At 36.0% G+C, this 25,867-nt stretch overlaps 1 protein-coding gene across 14 annotated transcripts in view; it reads right to left on the bottom strand.

Annotated features, from left to right (window-relative positions):
• sdk (sidekick cell adhesion molecule) overlaps positions 1–25,867 on the bottom strand; it is a 372,281-nt gene that overhangs the window by 5,909 nt on the left and 340,505 nt on the right. For 6 of the 14 annotated variants that reach the window (XM_070086151.1, XM_070086153.1, XM_070086156.1 and 3 more), the window contains 12 exons: positions 25,036–25,267; positions 22,051–22,179; positions 17,164–17,334; positions 12,894–13,074; positions 9,992–10,207; positions 9,577–9,802; positions 7,652–7,846; positions 6,691–6,855; positions 6,104–6,473; positions 5,066–5,184; positions 3,615–3,774; positions 1,829–1,852 (listed from right to left, as the gene is read on the bottom strand). In XM_070086151.1, the coding sequence (XP_069942252.1) occupies positions 1,829–1,852; positions 3,615–3,774; positions 5,066–5,184; positions 6,104–6,473; positions 6,691–6,855; positions 7,652–7,846; positions 9,577–9,802; positions 9,992–10,207; positions 12,894–13,074; positions 17,164–17,334; positions 22,051–22,179; positions 25,036–25,267 (2,188 nt within the window). The remainder of the gene's footprint in view (positions 1–1,828; positions 1,853–3,614; positions 3,775–5,065; positions 5,185–6,103; positions 6,474–6,690; positions 6,856–7,651; positions 7,847–9,576; positions 9,803–9,991; positions 10,208–12,893; positions 13,075–17,163; positions 17,335–22,050; positions 22,180–25,035; positions 25,268–25,867) is intronic. The other 8 variants (XM_070086155.1, XM_070086161.1, XM_070086164.1 and 5 more) reach the window with 2 other exon arrangements.

Below are 25,867 nucleotides of genomic sequence, written 5' to 3'. Positions count from 1 at the left end.
TTTACTTCAATCTTTATGCAAGATTCTTTAGTTTTATTCAACAGTTTAAGAACAAACACTAAATTACTCATAAAAGATTCACATGTCAGCTTTTGTTAGTACTGATGCAAGTCTTATAGGAAAAGTGGTTATTTTTGTATTACCGTATATACTTGCATTTAAATCATGTCACTATGTCACATATTAACTTCTAAAATAAAGATTTTTCCTGTGCAGAAGGCTTCTTCTGTTGATTATAGTTGAATGTAAAACCAGAGACAGTAGAAGAATTAATTTTGTAGTGGTCAGTTCCTTAAAAATTCAGTGTTAGTCATGAAGAAGAGTGTTGCTCAGGCAATACAATTCAGGAATAATGATACCCAAGTGATGCACATGTGTCTTATTTTTCAACTTGTCAGTACTGTACAGAATATTGATATAATATTTCACAGCACATCTGTTCTTCCTGACTGATTTTCTAGTGAAAGTGGAATATCTGTTCAAAAATTTGTGAAATAATGATAGCTGAAGGGCAATCATCATTATGGTTGTTAGTAAAAAGAAACTTACACAACAAAAAAATACTCCAGTTAAATTAATTCATGAACCAAAAGAGAGAAAGATTCTTTAAAAAGCTTCAAGTTATTGTACATGCATTCAGTAGTCCTCAGCTGTAATTAGTTTAACTAATTATTTCTTTCAAAATTTTCCACTTTTTTTTTTTTGACAAGTATATACAGTAAAGAAATTCTAATAGTGCAAAGCAAATGCCTGCTTTCCTGACTGGACTTTCCTCAGTTTACATACATGTGCATAGTAATTTTATTTTCTTTGATTATATTTTACCACAGAGATCTAGCCCCTATAATTTACAAAAATTACAAAGCAAATGCATGTCCCTTACTTTAACAGACTGATAACAGCAATTACACTGATACATGCTGATAAGATACTGTTCTTAATCAGTTCTGTGATTTGATTTTAAGACTTAAGTCAAAGAGTATTAAAAAAGACCATCATAAAACCATTAGATGCATTATAATATTCACTAATTAAGGGTTTTGAATACATTAAGTAGTTTAATAAACTATGACATTGCTACAGTATTAGTTTTTATGCAGCATTTAACAATTTATACAACAGAGCATGACAATGCAAATGTGACCAGAGTACCAAGTATGACAAATTTATTTTTAGTGTAAATAATAATAATTGTTAAAGTTGTGAAGGATGTGTGCACTGTATACTGATTATAATATACAGTATCTTTAATTCTGTGGTTCCTACATGCTCAAAATGATTCAAATGAGGTGGAATAATTACTCCAACAGTGCACTGTATGAAATATGTTTTAATTTATTCATAAGCAAAGAACTGTAATAGCAAGGATGCTATTATAGTTTTTTTATATATGATTTAATTCTCTCAGGAAATATAGCAGGAATAATTCTTTGGTAAAGTAGCCTTAAATACTAATACAGGGTAATACAACAGGAATAATTCTTCAGTAAAGCAGTCTTAAATGCTGATACTTTTGTGATCAATTCTGCACAAATGGTACTGATAATAAACTGCTCATATTAATCTTGCATCTACATTGTCAAAATATCTTTCTTGTAGAGTATTAAATTTCACAAATTCAATCAAATGAAAGCATCATAAAGGATAATGTAATATTAAAATATATATGCCTAATGCCTGAATCAATGTGATTACTAAGCTACCCAGCAAAATCTACTCAAATTATCCAATATATAAAGTAGAATTATAACTAAACCAGAACTAAAATTTTACCCTCTTATAAAGCAAGAAGCAAGTACGGCTACACTGCCACACCTCCTATACTTACACATCTGCCATTCAAAGGTGGCTGCTGTCGGGCAGGCGAGGAGGGTAAATATACAAAAGAGAAGAAAAACTTAGAAAACCACCACCATATACAGCCAAGATAACCTAACTACAGTGCAGTGCTGGAAAACTAATGCTTGAGGGTATGTCTACAAATATTTCAATCATGAGATAGAGTGCATCCCTCATTAAAGAACTCTGAATGAGCAGCTAGTATATTCAACAACTGCTACAGCCTTAGGACTTCATTAACCCTTTGAGGGTTTCGGACGTACTAGTACGGCCTACGACCCAGGGTTTTTGACGTACTAGTACGCCTAAATTCTAGCACCCTCAAATCTAGTGGGAGAAAGCTGGTAGGCCTCCATATGAAAGAATGGGTCTATGTGGTCAGTGTGCACAGTCTAAAAAAAATCCTGCAGCACACAATGCATAATGAGAAAAAAAAAACTTTGACCGTTTTTTTGGAATAAAACAGCGACTTTGCACTGTATTTTCGTATGGTATTTACTGTTGTATTCTAGTTTTCTTGGTCTCATTTTATAGAATGGAAGACATATTACAGAAATTGAGATGATTTTGACTGGTTTTACAATGAAAGATACCTTGAAATTGAGCTCAAAGTAGCAGAAATGTTCGATTTTTACCAAATTTCAAAAGTAAACAAATCGTGCCAATGGTCCAATACACGTCAACTGGTGAGTCTAATATTCTTTCACAAGTGCACCAATAATATTTATACCATTTTTTACACTAATGCAGTAGTCTGCATAACAGTAAATCTTATATTTTTTGTGAGAATAAAAATTCAAAGTGGAAAGCAAAAGAATATAAGAGGGGCCTTGAGACGTGACTAATGACCAGAGGAAATGTCATTTTAGTGCCAGGAATGTCTTTCTTGTTTATTCTGGACCCTATTCGGAAATTGGCATCTTTTGAAATTTGTATGAAATTGGCAAAATTGCTATATTCTGACCACTGTACTGGATAGTTGAATTTCATAAATGGGTGGTTTCTTGCACCCATTCGATAGAAAAAATGGAGTTCTAGCGAAATATTTATGTTTTTTGTCGACTAGTACAGTGGAATTGGCCGAAAATGGGGCTCAAAGTAGGCAAAATCGCCGATGCATAAACATCCCCGAGACCGCTAACTTCGCGAGAGCATAATTCCGTAAGTTTTCCATCAAATTTCAAACTTTTGGTATCCTTATGATCGGGAAAAGATTCTCTATCTTTTCATAAGAGAAAATTATTTTTTTTTTTTTTAAATTTGGCCGACCCTGAGAACGAGTTTCGGAGAGGGCCTGTCGACCCTCAAAGGGTTAAAACAGAGATTAACTCTATGGCTGACAAATCCTACTTTCTAAACACACCCTGTATGTATATCATGCACACTGAATGTAATTACTGCAAGGATGCCAGGGTAGGCAGCAATACTGAAATGCTCACATCTACAATATTTAGATAAACTTTAATTCATACACAATGCTCACATCAAAATATTTTTAGTGCAATTTTTACAAAAATAAAGTTCAATTTATAAAAAAAAAAAATTATTTTGCAAAGTAATTGTTACAAAATAATGAAGGTGCAATGCAACAGTTTATGGCAGGCACAATTAAGATGTGTTCATGCTTGTGATAAATAAGCAGTGACTGTGACTGACAATGCAATGCTGCTTCAAGATTTAAAAACAGTGTACAGACATTAACAAATGGTAGTTTTTATTTATTATTTAGGTTAAATTAACTATTATTTCCTATTAAACAATAACAACTTGCTTACCAATTTTTCTTGCCTCGATATAATAGCCAAGGATTGAGTCCTTCCCAGAATGACTATTGCGCCAATGTAATGTCACACTGGACACAGTCTTGGTTAATGTTAGGTCTTTTGGCCGTGCTGGAGAGCCTGGCTGAGGCCCTGTTGTCACATTTGCTTGTACCTAATAAATATACAGATATACAATTATATTAAATAGTAAGTGAAAAATATTTTAAGTAATTCCTGTTTTCATAGCCAGGCAATCTAATATTCTAATTGCTACAGCTGACTGACATTCATTCCTTTGAGGAAATGCCTACAGTAGGGTTTTACCACACATTTCAATACATAACTCAGATACTGCATAAATAAGACTCGCAAAATTGTAATGACACGATTGCAAACAAACCATACCATGGGCGGGGATAGAACCAGCGATTAGAGAGTCTCAAAACTCCAGACCGTCGCGTTAGCCACTGGACCAGCTAGCCACAATAAGATTCGTCCAACTAGGTATATTTCTACACCATAGGAAGGTTAGCATGGGCATCACTGTGACCACAAATGCAAGTTTTTTCAGACGAATCTCCAGCTAGCGTGGCTGTGACGAACTCTAGCTCAAGTCCCCTCAAAGCTGTTAACATGACTCACGAAATCGTAATGACACGATTGCAAACAAACCATACCACAGGCGGGGATAGAACCCGCGATCATAGAGTCTCAAAACTCCAGACCGTCGTGTTAGCCACAGTTGTGCCTATGCTAACCTTCCTATGGTGTAGAAATATACCTAGTTGGACGAATTTTATTGTGGCTAGCTGGTCCAGTGGCTAACGCAATGGTCTGGAGTTTTGAGACTCTCTGATTGCGGGTTCTATCCCCGCCCATGGTATGGTTTGCACAAATAAATTAGCTACTATTTTGCTTACACAGAAATAAGAATGTGTGAAAATATTAAAAGACTACCATCAGAAGTATTAAAACAGGACAAAACAAATGTAGCTGTAGAGAAAAAAATATAGTTCACAAAGTAGGGCTACAGAAGAATATTAAACAAAAACACTTTAAAAATAAATTCTGTGTAGTATTAGCAGCACATCTACTGAAGAAGGAGCTTTGTTAAAATTTGGACACCTCACCTGGCTAAACATTTAGAGGAAACTTCAATCACATTCTCTTTTTAACTTTTAGAGTTCAGAATTATTAAAAATACCTCTTGCTTACTATCCACTTTCTACATACAGATAATCCTAGCATCTCATTACCCCTGGAAACTTCCACCATATTCATTCACACATGATAAAATCCCTAAATGACATGGTTAGTAATTTATATTTTTCAGAAGGATATACATGTTCCTTCATACTGTAATGCAAGTTAAACCATGAGTTAATTTCTTCTTAAGACTTTAGAACTAGTGAACAATTTCACAATTAATATAAGGTAAATGACCAAGATATCAACCTATTTACCTCTGGACCATAATCAACAGTCTGTGCTCTAACGCTAAATTCGTAAGCAACTTCTTCTTCTAGTGATGTCACCAACAAGTATGAAGAAGTTACTTTCTGTTTTACTTGCTTACTAAAGTCTGAAATTATAAAATGAAAGTTAATGGCAAAGGTCAACTATAAAAAGGAATCAAGTGACAAAACAATTACAAAACTGATGCAATGTCCCAATAAATTTTGGAAGCATATAACAATTGCATGTAAAGTATACACCTTCAAAACCACCCCTTTGCAACCATGAAGATACTGGCTTACTGTATTTCCCAGTTTTGAGGGACTAAAATAAGATAAGGTTGAAAAACACATCTGAACTTAAATGACAAACATATCCCATCAGAGAATTCCAATTCTGCAAAAACTGAGGAAAAGTTTTGAGTTGTTAACATGCCTTCCACTCCTAGTGGAGACTGACTGCAATGTCCTCCTATAAATGGTACAGCATTATATTACAAAGTTATGATATAAATTATTGAATAATGAAGCTAATACATTTCAATAATAATAAATCATAATTTGGATTTTGCTATTCTTTTAAGAAATTCACAACCTCTCATACATCAAGCCGTAAATGTAACAACAATGAAGAAATACTAAAGTTTATATTCAAAAGTAAGAGTATTATCATCAGAATCATAAACTCTAAAAAGAGATGTACTTTCATTTAAGATGTGAAAGCATTTGGATTTAAAGAGTTAGTACCTATACCATTAAATTATTTTTTTTTCAACAAACCGGCCATATCCCACCAAGGCAGGGTAACCTAAAAAGAAAAACGAAAGTTTCTCTTTTAAAATCTAGTAATGTACACAGGAGAAGGGGTTACTAGCCCCTTGCTTTCAGCATTTTAGTTGCCTCTTATGACACACATGGCTTATGGAGTTAGAATTCTGTTCCACTTCCCCATGGGGAATAAACTTTTTGTTATTACATAATATGGAAAACAATCTCATATTCAAAACTAAAATGGCATACAGTTGTCCACTCTATCAAGAAGCTTACTTTCATCAGGCCTGGCAGTCTCGTATGTAACAAGGTATCCCACTATCTTCCCATTCGGTCTTGCAGGAGCATCCCAAACAACTTTAAGGCTATTCATTGTGATGTCAGTGAAGCTTAAATTAGCAACAGGTCCAGGGAGATCTTGAAGTGTTCTTGCATACACAGGTTCTGACTTAGGGCCATCCCCAGCCGGGTTAAAGCACAAGATGGTAATAATATATCGTGTATACATGTCCAAGTACAGCAGTTCATAATTTGTAGTCGAGGCCCCAATTACTTCAATCTCTTCCGAGCCTTCTGGGTCTTTCTCGCTTCTGTAGAAAATCTTGTAGCCAAGAAGTTCCCCATTTTTATCCTGCTCCTCTGGTGGCTGATGTGAAAATAATTCTGTTTATTATCTAATATGTCATTAATACATTGTGGCAAGATTAAATATTACATTACTCATTATACAGTATATAATCAGGCTATTTCATTAATAAATTATAAATACAGGAAGGAACATTGCAATTATTCAATATTTAGCTTAAATTTTCAACAATGTCCTAGTAATCAAACAGAATCTATTATCATAAAGAGAAGCATACCTCCCAGGAAATTTTTACTTCAGTTGATGATAAAGCCTCAGCTTTTACATTCTTAGGATTGCCTGTTGGGACAGCTTCTCCTACATACACTGTGGATGGGGCAGATGATGGTGACTCTCCCTGAGCATTATAAGCTACCACCAACACTTCATAATTTGTATCCACCTGGCAAGTATAAATAGTACAGTGTAAATAAGTCAGGTAGCCAAAGCCTACAGGAAAAAAAATATCTGCAGTTCCTTCAGGAATTCATACCATGGAAAACTAAGTAAACTTATTCAGAATTGGTAGCAAGATATTATTTTGACTAGTCCTTTCATGACTCACATACTATATCAAATTACCAAGTTTCTATGCTATGTAAAAAGTTTTCAACTTTTGATTCAACAATGATTTCTGAAAGTTTTATAAGATTTCCTCTGCTCTCAATTTCTACTGTATCATGTTACTTAATGCTGCTCAAGTGATCTTCAAACTTCACTACTATTTCTAAATATTAAATAATTAATCAAGATTTAAGGCTCTGAGTAATATTCAAATTTAACAGGAATAAGAAATTTTAACATTCACTGAATATTTCTCAGGTCTCTCCTAATATTACATAACTTAACAGCACCTTACTGCTGAATCAAGTAAGTGTCGAGATGAGTGATAAAAATACAGCACATGCAGACAGATTTTCAAATTTAATGATAGAAAAGGGAAAACTAACATGAGGCTAAAATAATGAGAGAAAAATTCAGATGTACTGAATGGAGATCTGAGCTCTTTCATTCATTACACTGGATAAATATAGAAAGACATATTCAGTAAGAGGGAGCAAGGGGCTAGTAAACCCTTCTCCTGTATACATTACTAAAGTTAAAAAAAGAAACTTGTTTTTCTTTTTTGGGCCACCCGGCCAGCACAGTGAATAACTTGATTTTAGTATTCAGATGATGATCAGCTAAGAAATATTTACCTGTAGATCCTCTAATACAACTTCTCTAGCTAGAGTATCCTTCAACTCCTTCTGCTGCATACTGAAGGCTGTGGGAATGTCTGATATCTGACGAAATTTAACTCTGTAGCCACCAGTCTTGGTATCTCCACTCCAGGAGTTAGGGAAGAGGGGTGTCCATTCCACCCGCACACTCTTTGTTGTTATTGGAATGACCTGAAAAACCAAAAGCTAATTTGAGTAAGAAAATATTTTACTTAGTGCTTAAGCCTTTCAGGGTTGGTGCCATACTAGTACAGCTTGCACGCCAGGGTTGGTGCCGAACTAGTACGCATAAATTCTAGCGCCTTCAAATCTATCGAGAGAAAGCTGGTAGGCCCACACATGAAAGAAAGGGTCTATATGGTCAGTGTGCACAGTATATAAGAATTCTGCAGCACACAGTGCATAATCAGAAAAAAAAAAAAAAAAACTAAGACCGTGTTTTTGCTTTAAAACAGTGACTTTGCAGCGTATTTTCGTATGCTATTTATGGTTGTATTCTAGTTTTCCCAGTCTCATTTTATAGAATGGAAGACATTTTACAGAAATTGAGATGATTTTGATTGGTTTCACAATGAAAAGTACCTTGAAACTGAGCTCAAAGTAGCAGAAATGTTCAATTTTTGCCAAAGTTCAAAAGTAAACAAATCATACCACGTATCCAATACACATCAACTGGTGAGTCTAATATTCTTTCACAAGTGTGCTGATATTATTTATACAATTTCTACACTAATGCAGTAGTCTGCATAACAGTAAATCTCCTATTTTTTTCTGAGAATAAAAATTCAAAGTGGAAAGCAAAAGAAATGTAAGAGGCCTGGGGATGTGACTAATGAACAGAAATAATGCTCTTTTAGTGCCAGGAATGTTTGTCTTGTTTATTCTGGACCCTACTTGGAAATTGGCATCTTTTGAAATTTGTGTGAAATTGGAAAAATTGCCAATTTCTGACCACTTTATTGGATAGTTGAAATCGGTAAATGGGTGGTTTCTTATACTCATTCGATAGAAAAATAGAGTTCTAGCAAAACAGTTATGATTTTTGTCGACTGGCACATTGGAATTGGCCGAAAATAGGGCTCAAAGTGGGCAAAATCGCCAATGCGTAAAAATCGTCGAGACCGCTAACTTTGCGAGAGCATAATTCCGTAAGTTTTCCATCAAATTTCACATTTTTGGCGTCACTATGATCGGGAAAAGATTCTCTATCATTTCATAAGATTTTTTTTTTTTTTTTTTTTAAATTTCCAACCCTGAGAACAAGTTTAGGAGAGGGCCTGCCGACCCTGAAAGGGTTAATATCAAATGAGAAATAAAATAAATTGTTATTTCTTAAATATACTTCTGTTTATGTAAAATGCTTTAGAGTAATACTACTATTTGCTTAAGCAAAAGGCAATGATGATTTTTTTCTTTTTTTTAACAAACCAGCTACTTTCCACCAAAGTAGGGTGACCCAAAAAAGAAGAAATGAAAGTTTTTTTCCTTATTGTATTTAGTAATTTTACAGAAAGGGTTACCAGCCTCTTGCTCCTTGCATTTCAGTTACCTTTTATGATATGAATGGCTTATGGAGGAAGGATTCTTCTCCACTTCTCCATGGAGCCAGTGATATTATTTATTTTAATTTCCATTGATTATTTTGTAATAAGCTACTACCCACTGGATTCTATGTGTAGATATTTCAATTAAGTGGGATCTGATCAATGAATTCTAGCAAATTAGCAGTCTTGATTTTAAAGTTATTTTATAATAAAAGAGCTAATTCCTTCATCACACTGCTTTCTCTCTTGTCCACATACAGTTCATTACTATTTTCCCGTCATATCAATGGCTACAGTCAAGTAGCATGTTTATTAGTGCATAAATTCCAATACTATTTATTAGCAGCCAATTCATACCTTAATATCAGTTGGAGGTTCGACAGGTGCAGCAGGAAGCGTCCTGACCTCCACACTGCTGTCACTCCAACCACTTGCCCCAATGTCATTGGTTGCTTTAAGTCTAAACTTGTAAGCAGTAAAAGGCTTTAGATTCTCAGTAGTGTAGCTATTCCCAGAATAATCTATCCTTTCATCAATGGTTTGCCACCCACTGTTACTTTCAGTGTACTGGACAGTGTAATATCTGGAAAAGAAATTATTGTTCATTGAAATTAATCAAACTGATTAGTTACTACAGGATAAAAAAAATACTATACAGTATTATATGCCACAATATAAATACCAAGCAATAGCTATCTGCATACAGATCATACAAAAAGTAAAAGCATTTCCTATAATTGTCAAACCATTAACAATGCAAGCTCAAACTCACCTGATGGGAGCAAATCCATCCCTGCCAGGGTTCCAAGAGAAAGTTATAGTTCTCGATGTGATTTGAGAGTGTGAGACTGAAGGGCGAGAGGGAGGTGCAGGCAGTTCTCTGTTATTTGTCGTGTACACAGGAGCTTTTAATGCTTGGCCGTAACCTAGACGTGTGCGTGCACTCACTAGGAACATGTAGTAGCTCTCGGGCTTTAACTCTACCGCCCTGCAATGATGGATATCATTCAAAAGTTGTTTTTTTTTTTTTTTAACAAGTCGGTCGTCTCCCACCGAGGCAGGGTGACCCAAAAAAAGAAAGAAAATCCCCAAAAAGAAAATACTTTCATCATCATTCAACACTTTCACCACACTCACACATTATCACTGCTTTTGCAGAGGTGCTCAGAATACAACAGCTTAGAAGCATATACGTATAAAGATTCACAACATATCCCTCCAAACTGCCAATATCCCAAACCCCTCCTTTAAAGTGCAGGCATTGTACTTCCCATTTCCAGGACTCAAGTCCGACTACATGAAAATAACCGGTTTCCCTGAATCCCTTCACTAAATATTACCCTGCTCACACTCCAACAGATCGTCAAGTCCCAAGTATCATTCGTCTCCATTCACTCCTATCTAACATGCTCATGCACGCTTGCTGGAAGTCCAAGCCCCTCACCCACAAAACCTCCTTTACCCCCTCTTTCCAACCCTTTCGAGGACGACCCCTACCCCTCTTTCCTTCCCCTATAGATTTATATGCTTTCCATGTCATTCTACTTTGATCCATTCTCTCTAAATGACCAAACCACCTCAACAACCCCTCTTCTGCCCTCTGACTAATGCTTTTATTAACTCCACACCTCCTAATTTCCACACTCCGAATTTTCTGCATAATATTTACACCACACATTACCCTTAGACAGGACATCTCCACTGCCTCCAACCGTCTCCTCGCTGCTGCATTTACCACCCAAGTTCACATCCATATAAGAGTGTTGGTACTACTATACTTTCATACATTCCCTTCTTTGCCTCCATAGATAACATTTTTTGACTCCACATATACCTCAACGCACCACTCACCTTTTTTCCCTCATCAATTCTATGATTAACCTCATCCTTCATAAATCCATCCGGCGACACTTCAACTCCCAAGTATCTGAAAACATTCACTTCTTCCATACTCCTCCTCCCCAATTTGATATCCAATTTTTCTTTATCTAAATCATTTGATACCCTCATCACCTTACTCTTTTCTATGTTCACTTTCAACTTTCTACCTTTACACACATTCTCAAACTCACCCACTAACCTTTGCAATTTTTCTTTAGAATCTCCCATAAGCACAGTATCATCAGCAAAAAGTAACTGTGTCAATTCCCATTTTGAATTTGATTCCCCATAATTTAATCCCACCCCTCTCCCGAACACCCTAGCATTTACTTCTTTTACAACCCCATCTATAAATATATTAAACAACCATGGTGACATTACACATCCCTGTCTAAAACCTACTTTTACCGGGAAGTATTCTCCCTCTCTTCTACATACCCTAACCTGAGCCTCACTATCCTCATAAAAGCTCTTTACAGCATTTAGTAACTTACCACCTATTCCATATACTTGCAACATCTGCCACATTGCTCCTCTATCCACTCTATCATATGCCTTTTCTAAATCCATAAATGCAATAAAAACTTCCCTACCTTTATCTAAATACTGTTCACATATATGCTTCAATGTAAACACTTGATCTACACATCCCCTACCCACTCTGAAGCCTCCTTGCTCATCCGCAATTCTACATTCTGTCTTACCTCTAATTCTTTCAATTATAACCCTACCGTACACTTTTCCTGGTATACTCAGTAAACTTATTCCTCTATAATTTTTACAATCTCTTTTGTCCCCTTTCCCTTTATATAAAGGGACTATACATGCTCTCCGCCAATCCCTAGGTACCTTCCCCTCTTTCATACATTTATTAAACAAAAGCACCAACCACTCCAACACTATATCCCCCCCTGCTTTTAACATTTCTGTCATGATCCCATCAGTTCCAGCTGCTTTACCCCCTTTCATTCTACGTAATGCCTCACGTACCTCCACCACACTTACATTCTGCTCTTCTTCACTCCTAAAAGATGGTATACCTCCCTGGCCAGAGCATGAAATTACCGCCTCCCTTTCTTCCTCAACATTTGAAAGTTCCTCAAAATATACTCGCCATCTACCTAATACCTCCCTCTCCCCATCTACTAACTTCCCTACTCTGTTTTTAACTGACAAATCCATACTTTCCCTAGGCTTTCTTAACTTGTTTAACTCACTCCAAAATTTTTTCTTATTTTCATTAAAATTTCTTGACAGTGCCTCTCCCACTCTTTCATCTGCTCTCCTTTTGCACTCTCTCACCACTCTCTTCACCTTTCTTTTACTCTCCATATACTGAAGGAGGGGTGTTAATGTTGCAGTTTAAAAACTGTAGTGTAAAGCACCCTTCTGGCAAGACAGTGATGGAGTGAATGATGGTGAAAGTTTTTCTTTTTCGGGCCACCCTGCCTTGGTGGGAATCGGCCAGTGTGATAATAAATAAATAAATAAATAAAAAAATAAAAAAAAAAAAAAAAAAAAAAAATAATACTCTGCTCTTCCTTTAACACTTCTGCTTTGTAAAAACCTCTCGTAAGCTACCTTCAAAAGTTATAATGAAATAATATAGTTATTCTTTTGCACACTGACGAGAAATCTTTCTCTATTTTTGACGGTTCATTGTTTTACAGAACTCCGCATTTTTTAAGTTGTGCATACTGTAGTAAGGATGAATCATAAAAAATATAATCTATTAAATTTAAAAAAAATTCTGTTGACATTCACGCCTATAAACAAGACATCCATATATTTACTTGTAAGTACGTGTAGTAGGACCAAACTCCAAAGTATTGTTGACATCTGTGCTCTCAGCTAGATGGTACACAATGGAATATGCTGTTATCTCACCATTTGGCTCTTCTGGGACATCCCAAATAATGCGTGCATATGTGAAGGACACATCAGGAAAAGAGATTTCTGATGGTGGCCCAGGAACTGAAAGATAATTAAGAAAAATTCTGTATATTCTGTGAAATAAGCCATCTTAGATAAGCTACATACAGCAAATTTTAATCAAGTACACAACAACAGTATAGGCATCATAACCTACATTACTAATGAAGATTAATACATAGCATTAATTATAGTGGTTCATGGCGTTATGGCATTAATACACTCCAGAAGACATATCATACCTCTAAGCTATTGTAACTCCAACTTTAAAATACATGGTTTTATGGTAATATATTACAAGTCCCCAGAAGTATAACCTTTACTGTACCTTGGGCATGTATGCTCAGAAATAACTTGCAGGCACTGTACCTCCCTTCATTTGCTTTTCTCTTGTCCACATTAACAACAGTCTTTCCACCTACATGATAATTTCTCTACCTTTTTTTCACTAGCTTAGATTCATCTATTCCCTTGATAATAGCAGTTATGGTTGATTGTAAAAAGCTATATTCATGCACAAATACACTAATTTCTTGCTTGATCTTCAGAGAAATAACCGATTTACTGCACATTTTAGGAAGTATAACGACTTGGTATTGCAAAAGATGGTGTAATTAAAACACAAATGCAGTTAGGAAGGGTAAATAATCCAGAATTATTACATGGAAACAATTGTGAGGGTTAATCGTAACTCCAGCCCACTGTAACTCCAGGGAACACTGTATATAAACTACACATTTACAGTAGGGCCCCGTTTTACGGCGTTTCGCCTTACAGCGTTCCGCTAATACGGCAATTTAAAATTATGACCAAAATTTGCTATATGGCGAGCGCCACCCAGTTTGTTTACATCCTCTGTGAGCACAACTCTCTATTATGTCTGGAAATTTTCCAAAATTTCAAGTGTTTTAAAGTTATTGCATATTTTATAGGTACTCTGATAATCATAATTATGTGTACCTAAATATACTTACACACTGCTGTGCTGGCGTGCAGAACGCATTAAAATTACTAAGTCTCTCTCTACTCGACACCATATAATCTCTTGGGCGCATTAAATGTCGTATATTATGTTAATATAGACATTTCCATTAATCCACCTACATTTTTTTCAAAATTATATAATGAAGATGCTACGTAACATATAAACATGATACATGCACCCACAGTATAAAAATTGACAAATACGAGATTTGTTTACCAAGCGTTTGGTAGGAGAGTCGAAGAATTACGTTTTCTCTAGTCAAACACCAGTAACTTAACTAGAAATTTATTCCTTTCATATGCCTTCACTCTACCTATAGCTATTCACGACCCTTGTGAGTTTAGTGCTTCTTTTTTATGATTATAATAATAATAACTTGTAACAACAACAACAACTTGTAACAACAACAACAACTTGTAACAACAACAACTTGTAATAATTTGTAATAAATTGTAACAACAAATTGTAACAATAACAACTTGTAATACCAACAACTTGAAATAATAACTTGTAATAACAACTTGTAATAACAGTAACAACTTGTAATAACAACAACTTGAAATAATAACTTGTAATAACAACAACTTCTCCATGGGGAAGTGGAACAGAATTCTTCCTCCGTAAGCCATGCGTGTTGTAAGAGGCGACTAAAATGCCAGGAGCAAGGGGCTAGTAACCCCTTCTCCTGTATATATTACTAAATTTAAAAAGAGAAACTTGTTTTTTCTTTTGGGCCACCCCACCTCAGTGGGATACGGCTGGTACGTTGAAAGAAAGAATAACAACAACTTGTAATAACAGCAACAACTTTAAATAACTTGTAATAACAACAACTTGTAACAACAACTTGTAACAACAAATTGTAATAACAAATTGTAATAACAAATTGTAACAACAAACTGTAACAACAACTTGAAATAATAACTTGTAATAACAACAACTTGTAATAACAACAATTTGAAATAATAACTTGTAATAACAACTTGAAATAATAACTTGTAATAACAACAACAACTTGAAATAACAACTTGAAATAACAACTTGAAATAACAACTTGTAATAACAACTTGTAATAACAACTTGTAATAACAACTTGTAATAATAACTTGTAATAATAACTTGTAATAATAACTTGTAATAATAACTTGTAATAATAACTTGTAATAATAACTTGTAATAATAACTTGTAATAATAACTTGTAATAATAACTTGTAATAATAACTTGTAATAATAACTTGTAATAATAACTTGTAATAATAACTTGTAATAATAACTTGTAATAATAACTTGTAATAATAACTTGTAATAATAACTTGTAATAATAACTTGTAATAATAACTTGTAATAATAACTTGTAATAACAACTTGTAATAATAACTTGTAATAATAACTTGTAATAATAACTTGTAATAATAACTTGTAATAATAACTTGTAATAATAACTTGTAATAATAACTTGTAATAATAACTTGTAATAATAACTTGTAATAATAACTTGTAATAATAACTTGTAATAATAACTTGTAATAATAACTTGTAATAATAACTTGTAATAATAACTTGTAATAATAACTTGTAATAATAACTTGTAATAATAACTTGTAATAATAACTTGTAATAATAACTTGTAATAACAAAAACAACTTGTGACAATAACAACTTGTAATAATAACAACAACTTGCAATAATAATTTGTAATAATAATAATATCAGAGCATCATTCCTTCTAAAAATTACACGAGAATGGAAGTGTTGGTCTTTATTTATTCTATTGTATCAACGTGGAGACAACTTGTACTCAATGTAGTGTTTTTATTATGGTATAATACAAACGTGTATGAACAAACACCAGACGTGTTCGCCTGGTTTGTTTACATTACGTGTGGGTGGGGTGGGGCAGGGAGGGCTGCCTACCATGCTTTCCAAATCTGACTTTCTACAAATAAAATTCACCTCTCACCCTACATTAAGACTACAAACATTTTAGTAATTAATAAATGTACTGTATTTCTATTTTATTGCTCTGGGGTGCTTTAATTAAATGTCGTAGCATATTACATGTGGGTGGGGAGGGGTGGGGTGGGGTGGGCTGACCTGGCTGGCTACCATACCTCCCAAACCTGACTTCCTACAAATAAAACTCACCTCTCACCCTACATTAAGACTACAAATATTTTAAGGCAAGTAATGGGTGTACTGTGTGTGTATCATACTTTTTATTGTTTTTAATGCCTAGTTCTATTGCTAACTTAATATATGTTAATGTAAACATGTTATCTGGCATTTATATGCATTTATAAGTGGAAAAAATGGCATTCTGCTTCCCGCCGATGTCTGCTTTCCGACATTAGGCTGGAACCTAATCTGGTGTATAAGTGGGGCCCTACTGTACTGCATATGACAAAGAATATCTTTAGTTTCCTTTTTTTTTGAGAGGGGAAGACAGCCAGTGTGTTAAAAAAATATTTTGCCCTTATACAACTGTACATTTATGATGATGTCTCATTACCAGATATAAAAGGTATTTGAGAGGGCTTCAGCATTTGGCAGTTAATTCACAAATCCAGCCCTTCTCGCTCATATATCTGTCTAACCTATATTAAAGGCTGCCCCAGGTTTTAGTTTCAATGACTACATGGCAGACTGTTCTACTCATCTACAACTCTACTGCTATAACACTACTCTCCTACAGATGGGATCCACCCCTGAAGTTCTTTCAAGATTCCACTTCTATCACCTCACCTTTTCTAAATGCACAAATTGGTATATTTTATTATGTAATATGGCACACAAATCTTAAAAGATACAATGATGGCACAGAGACGAAGTATACAATGCATGAGGTTTGAGATAGAGGGCCACAAACTAGACGAAACGTCTATATACTATTTTGCAGGCAACTAAATGTAACATACAATACTCTACATATATATAGTATACACAAATCATAGCCATTTCAAATGAAGTATCACACAAATTGAGTTTATATCAGAAACCATCTTTGCTACTAAGCATCAAAATTATATCCAACCAAACAAAAATATGTATCCTCAATACCACAACAATGTGTGTGTTTAGCAGCAACTGAAGGGTGATAAGTATATACAAGTAACACTGGTAACTATATATAATATCCATTACTTACCATCTTCATGGGTTTGTACTAAGAGAGGTGGAGTGGATAATGTTCCATCACCCAGCCTAGTATAGGCCAAAACTTGTACAGTATACTGGTAATACTTTCGAAGCTGGGTTATGGTTGCAGCAAATGTATTATTGTTGCGGATCACTTTCTCTTGTGGCTTCATGTTTTTACCTAGAATGAAAAAATAGTAAATTCAGCAATCACAATTGCTAAAAATTTTGTGTGTGTGACAGAATAAGAAATAAACTGGATAAATACCATTTTAACTTGTTAGGACACAGATGATGCTGGAAAAAATAAAAGAAACTCTTACCTAATGAGCAAAGGTCATTTTGCACATTAAAACTTTCAAACATTCTAAAATACTGCATTTTACTTTACCTATAACATCTTGCATATATTTAGCACTATTAATAACATAACATTACAAGGTATATAAAATCCCATATTTTATCAAATGAAGATGAAAGGAAATTGTAACATAAACCGAGAAGAGTGAGGAGGCGGTTGGAGGCAGTGGAGATGTCCTGTCTAAGGGCAATGTGTGGTGTAAATATTATGCAGAAAATTCGGTGTGGAAATTAGGAAAAGGTGTGGAGTTAATAATAGTATTGGTCAGAGGGCAGAAGAGGGGTTGTTGAGGTGGTCTGGTCATTTAGAGAGAATGGATCAAAGTAGAATGACATGGAGAGCATATAAATATGTAGGGGAAGGAAGGCGGGGTAGGGGTCGTTCTTGAAAAGGTTGGAAGGAAGGGGTAAAGGAGGTTTTGTGGGGGAGGGGCTTGGACTTCCAGCAAGCATGCATGAGCGTGTTCGATAGGAGTGAATGGAGACGAATGGTATTTGGGACCTGACGAGCTGTTGGAGTGTGAGCAGGGTAATATTTAGTGAAGGGATTCAGGGAAACCGGTTATATTTATATAGCTGGACTAGAGTCCTGGAAATGGGAAGCACAATGCCTGCACTCTAAAGGAGGGGTTCAGGATATTGGCGGTTTGGAGGAATATGTTACGTATCTTTATACGTATATGCTTCTAAACTGTTGTATTCTGGGCACCTCTGCAAAAACAGTGATTGTGTGTGAGTGACGTGAAAGTGTTGAATGAAAGTATTTTCTTTTTGGGTCACCCTGCCTCGGTGGGAGACGGCCGACTTGTTAAAAAAAAAAAAAAAGTAAAAATAGATCTAACCGAAGAAAGTGGAATAATAACTAGATCATCAAGGAGAAATTATTTTGTTAACAAAATTATAATTACATTTCTTACAGTATAATTCCTATTATAAAAGGAATCAGTCAGTCTAGTGACAACCTTTATTAACCGTTTCAGTGTCAGAACCCCTGATCTGAGAATTGCTCTCAGGGTCAAAAATAAAGTAACAATTATTATGAAATAACAGAGAACCTTTTTCTGAAGGTAATGAAACCAAAAGTATGAATTTTAATGGAAAAATGCATGGAATTATGCTCTCACAAAGTTAGTAGTCTCAGCGATATGTACGCACTGGCAATTTTGCCCACTCTGAGCCTTATCAGCCAACTCCAGTGTTCCAATTGACCTAACTTGCCGCTATTTTGCTAGTATTCCTTCTGTTCTATCAAATGAGTACAAGAAATTCCCCATTTACAGTGGACCCCCACCTTACGAACGCATCACGTTACGTTAAATCCGCCATACGATGCATTTGAATGCAAAAATTTTGCTTCGCCTCATGATAAAAAACTCGCCTTATGTGATTTGTCCGGGACATGTCCCACATGTGGCCTCAGCTGCCCCGTGGGTGCCAGTGTTTACAAGCCAACCAGTGCGGTTGCATCTAAGCATACATTAGGTACATTTCATATTATCACAGTTTTTCGTGCGTGTTTCTGCAAATAAGTCACCATGGGCCCAAGAAAGCATTTACAGCCCATGCTTCACACCCATATAAGAGTGTTGGTACCACTATACTCTTGTGCATTCCCTTCTTTGCCTCCATGGATAATGTTCTTTGTCTCCACAGATACCTCAATGCACTACTCAACTTTTTACCTTCATCAATTCTATGGTTAACCTCATCCTTCATAAACCAATCTGCTGACACGTCAACTCCCAAATACATCTGAAAACATTCATTTCTTCCACACTCCCTCCCGCCAATGTGATATCCAATTTTCCTTTCTAAATCATCTGATACCCTCATCACTTTACTCTTATCTATGTTCACTTTCAACTTTCTACCTTCACATAACCTCCCAAACTTGTCCACTGGTGGTGGATGGTTTTGTGTCTGTGGTACCCCTGCACCATGTGGTGTTGGGGACCTAGGTTGCTGAACATTTTAGACTACTGATGAATTAATATAGGCAGGATTAAGTTGACGACACGAGACAATTGCAAAGATCATTGGATTACAAAATGAAGGCCATCAAATAAAGGAAATAGTAGAAGCAACCAATATGTACGAGTGTCCAGCTAAGATGTGGTTGCATCAGTTTCTTGAGGATATGGTTGATGACATGCCCATACCAAAAAGCATGTCCAGGGAAGCCTCTAAAAATGTTCCCACTAACGTATACCTGCTCTCTTACCATTTGCCTGAATCTTTCATACAGTGTGGTGCAAGGGTTTTATGCAAGACAGAGCTCCTTGCAACACCACAAAATCTGTTGTTCAGTGGTTTCAATGCCTGTGGAGTACCCTTCTACGAATGCCCAGGATATTCCCCAGACTTTAACCCCCACTGAGAACCTCTTGGCTGTGATGGAGAGATCTACTAAGGAAAGGATATCAGTCCAGTCCCACGGTTTTAGAACACTGTCTACAAGCTGAGGGGAAATTTGCCCATGAAACCCTGAAGAATGTGTTAGTCACTTCCTAGACAGCTGAAGAGGTCTTAAAACACAAGGAATTACCTAGTTTGGGGTTGTGGTTTTAGAGGGGGAGCCATTGTACTTTAATGACGAGGGATGTATGCTGTGATGTAATCAAGGCATTTTCCAATCATTTAAAATTTTTGTTTTTCTATAGTTTTCATTTCATTCATTCATTAGGGATTTGCCGGTATTTCCGGCCCAAGTCTTCTCCAGATGGTGACCCGGCAGTGGCCCCCAGACTGGGGGCGACGTTCATCTTCTTCTTTCTTCTGTCTTCTTTCTTGGGCCCTCCGGGTGGAGGGTAACATCATCATCTCTCTTGCGGTGACTCCCCGGGGGAAAGTGTTGTCTCACTTCGTATCTTCATCAGCAGGCGTCATCTTGGTCTTCATCAGCAGGCGTCCACTTGGGCTTCATCAGCAGGCGTCTCTAGGGCCCAGGGTCTTTGGGCACTTGTTGCCTCAACAATTGTTGGTTGTGTGGCATGGGCTCTAGATAAGTTCAGGCTTCTACCTAGTAAACTAATACAGGCGCCATTGGATTTTTTTTTTTTTTTTTTTTTTTTTAGCAGTGGGGAAGGGAAGATAGGGGTGAAAGACAGGAAGAAAGGGGGGGTAGGAGAGTCGAAAGACGGGGAGAGGTAGTGGCGAATAGTCTATATGTGGCGCTGTCATCGAGGCAGCGGGTGGGCAGCCAGGACGGGGATGAGAGTTCCCAGGTCTCGGACGGCCAGGTACACCAGCCGGGCTGCAGTGTCTTCTCGGGTCGGGTCCTCAGGTGCCATTGGGAAGTGCCTCCGTCGGAGTGGCACCATCGCTGGGCAGTCGAGAAGGTAGTGCACTAGTGGCTTGGGAACCATCTGGTCACAATGGCAGCAGCGCTCCTCTCGCACGCATTCGATGAGTCTTCTGGTGGTAGGGTAGCCAAGTCGCAGCCAGTGGATCCCAACCTGCAACTTCCTGTCTAGCCTCCGCATGCTCAGTAGGGGCTCCCCTCAGTTTTCATTTATTAAATCTCTTCCCTATTAACTTTTTAATAACACCAAAAAGTTCACTGCTTACAAGGAATCCTCTTTCATATAGTATGTCTCAAATTACAAAATTTTTTTTTTAACTGTATAATACATTGATACCTCGGTATACGTTCTTAATCCGTTCCAGGACCTTGGACTTATACCAAACAGGACGTATACCAAACAAATTTTCCCATAAGAAATATAGGGAAAACAATTAATCCGTTCCTACGAAAAAAATCCTGTTCTCATTGGCATATTATACATTGATGGGGTTGTATCAAATAATTTAAACACTGTTTAATACTAAAATATGTAATTTCAATACTGCTTAATACTAAAATACATACATAAATACAAAAGAATTAGATGAAATAAATGCAAATTTAACCTCGCTTTACTTTGCTAATAGTACGTAATAATAATCACTCTTGAGCACATTAAATGTCTTATTTTATGTTAATATAGGCATTTTCATTAATCCATCTATGATATTTTCTTCAAAATTATATAAGAAATGCATTACATAGCATATAAACATGCTATGTTTATATGCCAGGTGGAGGGAAAACATTACATTTTCTCAGGTCCAGCACCCGAGAAAACGTGTATGAATCTGCATCTGGCCTAGTCACTCCACTCTCGTTTACAATTCTCGGAATGAATTATTCATTTCTTCCTTTGTTTATGATGGCATCTAAAGGTAGTTGTTAGAAACGATTAAATTCAATGAACAAGATATGTTGGTGGTAATAATATGGTTCTGGGCCGCAGAGTAACAGTGTAGCGCATGGTGTCATGACTCATTTTGACCCATACAAGTTCTAGCATGTGAGTCATATTCCAAAGGTCAAATACCAAGGAAAAAATTTTGTGTCCAAACAGGACGTATACCAAGTTGGACTTATTCTCAGGCAGATGTGTACTGAGGTACTACTGTACTCATTAAAAGTTACCCTTAATACATTGTATTCATGAATACTGTTGATAATCAGAATCACATATGTGACAAAACTTACCAACATAAACCACTTTGTACCCTTCTATGATACCATTTTGGTGAATCTTGGGCACTTCCTTCCAACGTACGACAATTGTGGTTGAAGACGTTGCATTCGCACTCACGTTATCAGGTCCAGCACTTGGCACTGAAAGTCATATGATATTTCATTGGTAAAATTTAAACACTATTATGCAAGTTTGTATTTTGAGAATGATATGATTAAAACACAAACACGAGTTTAAATCTGGTTTTCCTTCAGCATCAGAGTGATATGTAAAGATTATCTTATCACTAGAAAAAATAGAAATGGCTACTAGAAAAGTATTATACTTGAAATATATTTTGCAGAACCTGTATTATATAGACACAGCATGCTTATAAACATAAATGGCTTTGTTAGAGATAATAAACTGGAGGAAAAAAAAAAAAAAAAGGCTACACTTGTGCCAAGTAGGTTCTCTCAAGGGCATGAGAGACAGATAGGTGCAACAGTATAAGCTCTCTATATACTATTACACACAAACATGAACTAACAGCTACCTTCACAGTTCTAGTTACAAAGATGTTGTGGAGACCTGTGTCTCTTGATGCTACTTTTCAGTCATGGAGCAATTGCCAAATACTCGAAAGAAAAAAAGAAAAAAATTTAACATACCGACTGTCTCCCACCGAGGTAGGATGACCAAAAAAGAGGAAACACTTTCACCATCACTCACACTATCGTTGTCTTGCCAGAGGTGTTCCAATACTACAGTTCAGATGTCCCCCCAAACTGCAAATATCTCCACCCCCTTCTTCAGAGTGCATACACAAATAACCCACACATAAAAGAGAGAAGCAGACGACGACGTTTCGGTCCGACTTGGACCATTGACATGTGCAGACATTGTACGTCCCACTTCCAGGACTCAAGTCCAGTTAACCAATTTTTCCAATTCCTTTCATAAATGTTACCTTGCTTCCACTCCAACAGCATATTGTCATAAAAACCACTTGCCTCCAGCAGGATTGGATATAAAACCTCCTCTACCCCCATCCCTCCAACCTTTCCTAAGAAGACCCCTACCCGGTCTTATCTTCACTACAGATTTATATACCCTCCAAGTAATCCTATTTTACTCCATCCTCTCTAAATATCCAAACCATCTCAACAACCCCCTCCTCAGCACTCTGGATAATACTTTTAGTAACCCACACCTCTTACTAATTTTTAAACTACGAATTCTCTGCATAATATTTACACCACACATTGCCCTCAAACACGACATTCCCACTGTTTCCAGCCTCCTCCTTGCCACTGTATTCTATATTCCCTTTTTACCTCTGTGAATAACGTTCTGTCTCCACAAGTGCCTCAATGCACCACCCACGCTTCCCTCACTCCCTCATCAATTCTATGATTCACCTTGCCTTTCATAGACCCATCTACTGACAAGTTCACTCCTAAATATCTGAACACACTCACTTCCTGGATCCATACTCCCTCCTTCCAATCTAATATCCAATCTTTCATTACTTAAATATGTTCACTTTTAATTTCCTTCTTTTACATACCCTCCCCAATTCTTCCACCAACCTTGGAAATTTTCTTCATTATCTCCCAAAAGTATAGTGTCATTGGCAAAAAGCATCTGTGACAACTCTCACTTGAATGAATTAGATTCTATATATTTTAATCCCACACCTCTCCCCAACAACCCCATCTATAAATATGTTAACCAAGGTGACATCACACAGCCCTGTCTAAGGTCTACATTTACTGGAAAATAATCTCCCAGAAAATCACAGAATGAACCTTATCTAATCTAAAATGATAAAATTAAGAACAATACCAAGTACACAGCACAGTTACTAGCAGAGCAAATAACAGTGGTTTAGCATTCAAGTTAAACAAACACTACAATACTAAGTATCATATAATTTGGGAAACATGGTAAATTTGTTATACAATAAATAAACAAAGACCAATACAAGGACAGAAATTTATCTAAGCACACAAAATTAATTATGTGCTGTTATATGATAAAATTTACATACCCCTTAGCAACTTTAGTTTCCTGATTAAAGCTATTACAAAAAAAAAATCTTTTCAATTTTTCTATTTGCAGCCATAGATAAGAATTCTTTATTAGATAAAAGTATTATTATTATTTTTTCAGTTCCTTGTGTAAGAGCAAAATAAGTCAGTGAATATAATTAATAAGGTACCATAAATTTCAGATTCTTTGGCTTCATGAAAATCTACCATGTATACATAATTCTCTTAATAAGATATTTAGGACACTGAGGCTACAAAGGCAGCAACTGCTATATAAACATGCGAGCCTTGATACTTACCAATGCCTTCATAAAGTACTTTTAATCAATAATTGCAGTACTACACCACAACAATTTCCAACATTCCTCTGTGTACCATTAATTCTAAGACAATCACTAGAACATCTTATATGATGTTATTTGACAGGAAAAAATTTAATCTTCAAGCATTGGTTGTGAAAGCATTGCCCTCCCCACCGCCCTGTCTCTGATACACACATTTATCTTGGAAAAGACTTGCATATATTAACTGAATATTCTATATAGAGTCAACATGTTCAGTGTTGTAGTTACTACTACCAGAGTGAGACATCAAGAATATAAGACATGCATATATTTTCAATCTGAGATGTAATTTAAATGTGACTCATAGGAACCTTTCCTAACAAGACCATGAAAATTAAAAGCATTTTTCTCTTATAGTATAACAATCACAAGTAAGCAAGATAAAATAGATTTAGCCAGTGAACAAATATTACATAACACTTCAAATCAAAACTAAATTGCTCGGAGCATTTCACATAAATAAAATTCTTCAGAGGCTAGCAGCCCCTTCTCCTGTATACATTACTAAAGCTAAGAAGAGAAACTTTAGATTTTCTTTTTAGGTCACCCTGCCTCGGTAGGGTGACCTAAAAAGAAAACCTAAAGTTTGAAGAAAAAAAAAAAAAAACCTTCAGCTCACCAGATTCTCTAGTTCTTTCTATTGCAGCAGGAGCCAAAGACGATGGACCAATGTCATTTACTGCAACCATTGTCACTTCATATTGTGTGTACTCTTGCAAAGATACCAGCTGATGTGAATTAGCAGTGTTGTCGTAAACAAAATCTTCAGAAAATTCACACTCGCATCCAAGTGGTCGATATCTGATACGGTAGCCCTGCGGTGCACCATACCATTCAAACTGCTGTAAAGGCTGTTAAAAAATTGCATATATTAACCCTTTGACTGTCGTGGCCGTATATATACGTCTTACGAGGTACAGTGTTTGACGTATATACATGTATACTCATAAATTCTAGCGGCTTCAAATCAAGCAGGAGAAAGCTGGTAGGCCCACATGTGAGAGAATGGGTCTGTGTGGTCAGTGTGCACCATATAAAAAAATCCTGGAGCACGCAGTGCATAATGAGAAAAAAAAAAAAACTCCAACCGTTTTTTTTAATTAAAATGCTGACTTTGTGGTCTATTTTCGTATAGTATTTATGGTTGTATTCTCGTTTTCTTGGTCTCATTTGATAGAATGGAAAACATATTATAGAAATAGAGGTGATTTTGATTGAGAACCTAGAAATGGAGCTCAAAGTAGGGGAAATGTTTGATTTTTACCAATGTTCAAAAGTAAACAAATGATGCCATTGTCCAATAAATGTCCAACTAGCCATTCTAATATGCAGTCATAAATGGGTTGATGTTATTTATACAATTATTACAGTATTGCAGTAGTCTGCATAACAGTAAATCTTGTATTTTTTGTTTGAATAAAAATTCAAAATAGAAAGCAAGAGTAATATCA

Source organism: Cherax quadricarinatus, chromosome 18, assembly GCF_038502225.1.
Source record: "Cherax quadricarinatus isolate ZL_2023a chromosome 18, ASM3850222v1, whole genome shotgun sequence".
Classification (NCBI taxonomy): domain Eukaryota; kingdom Metazoa; phylum Arthropoda; class Malacostraca; order Decapoda; family Parastacidae; genus Cherax; species Cherax quadricarinatus.
The sequence above is the reverse complement of the archived record's forward strand: the minus strand, read 5'-3'. Positions and strand labels throughout refer to the sequence as shown.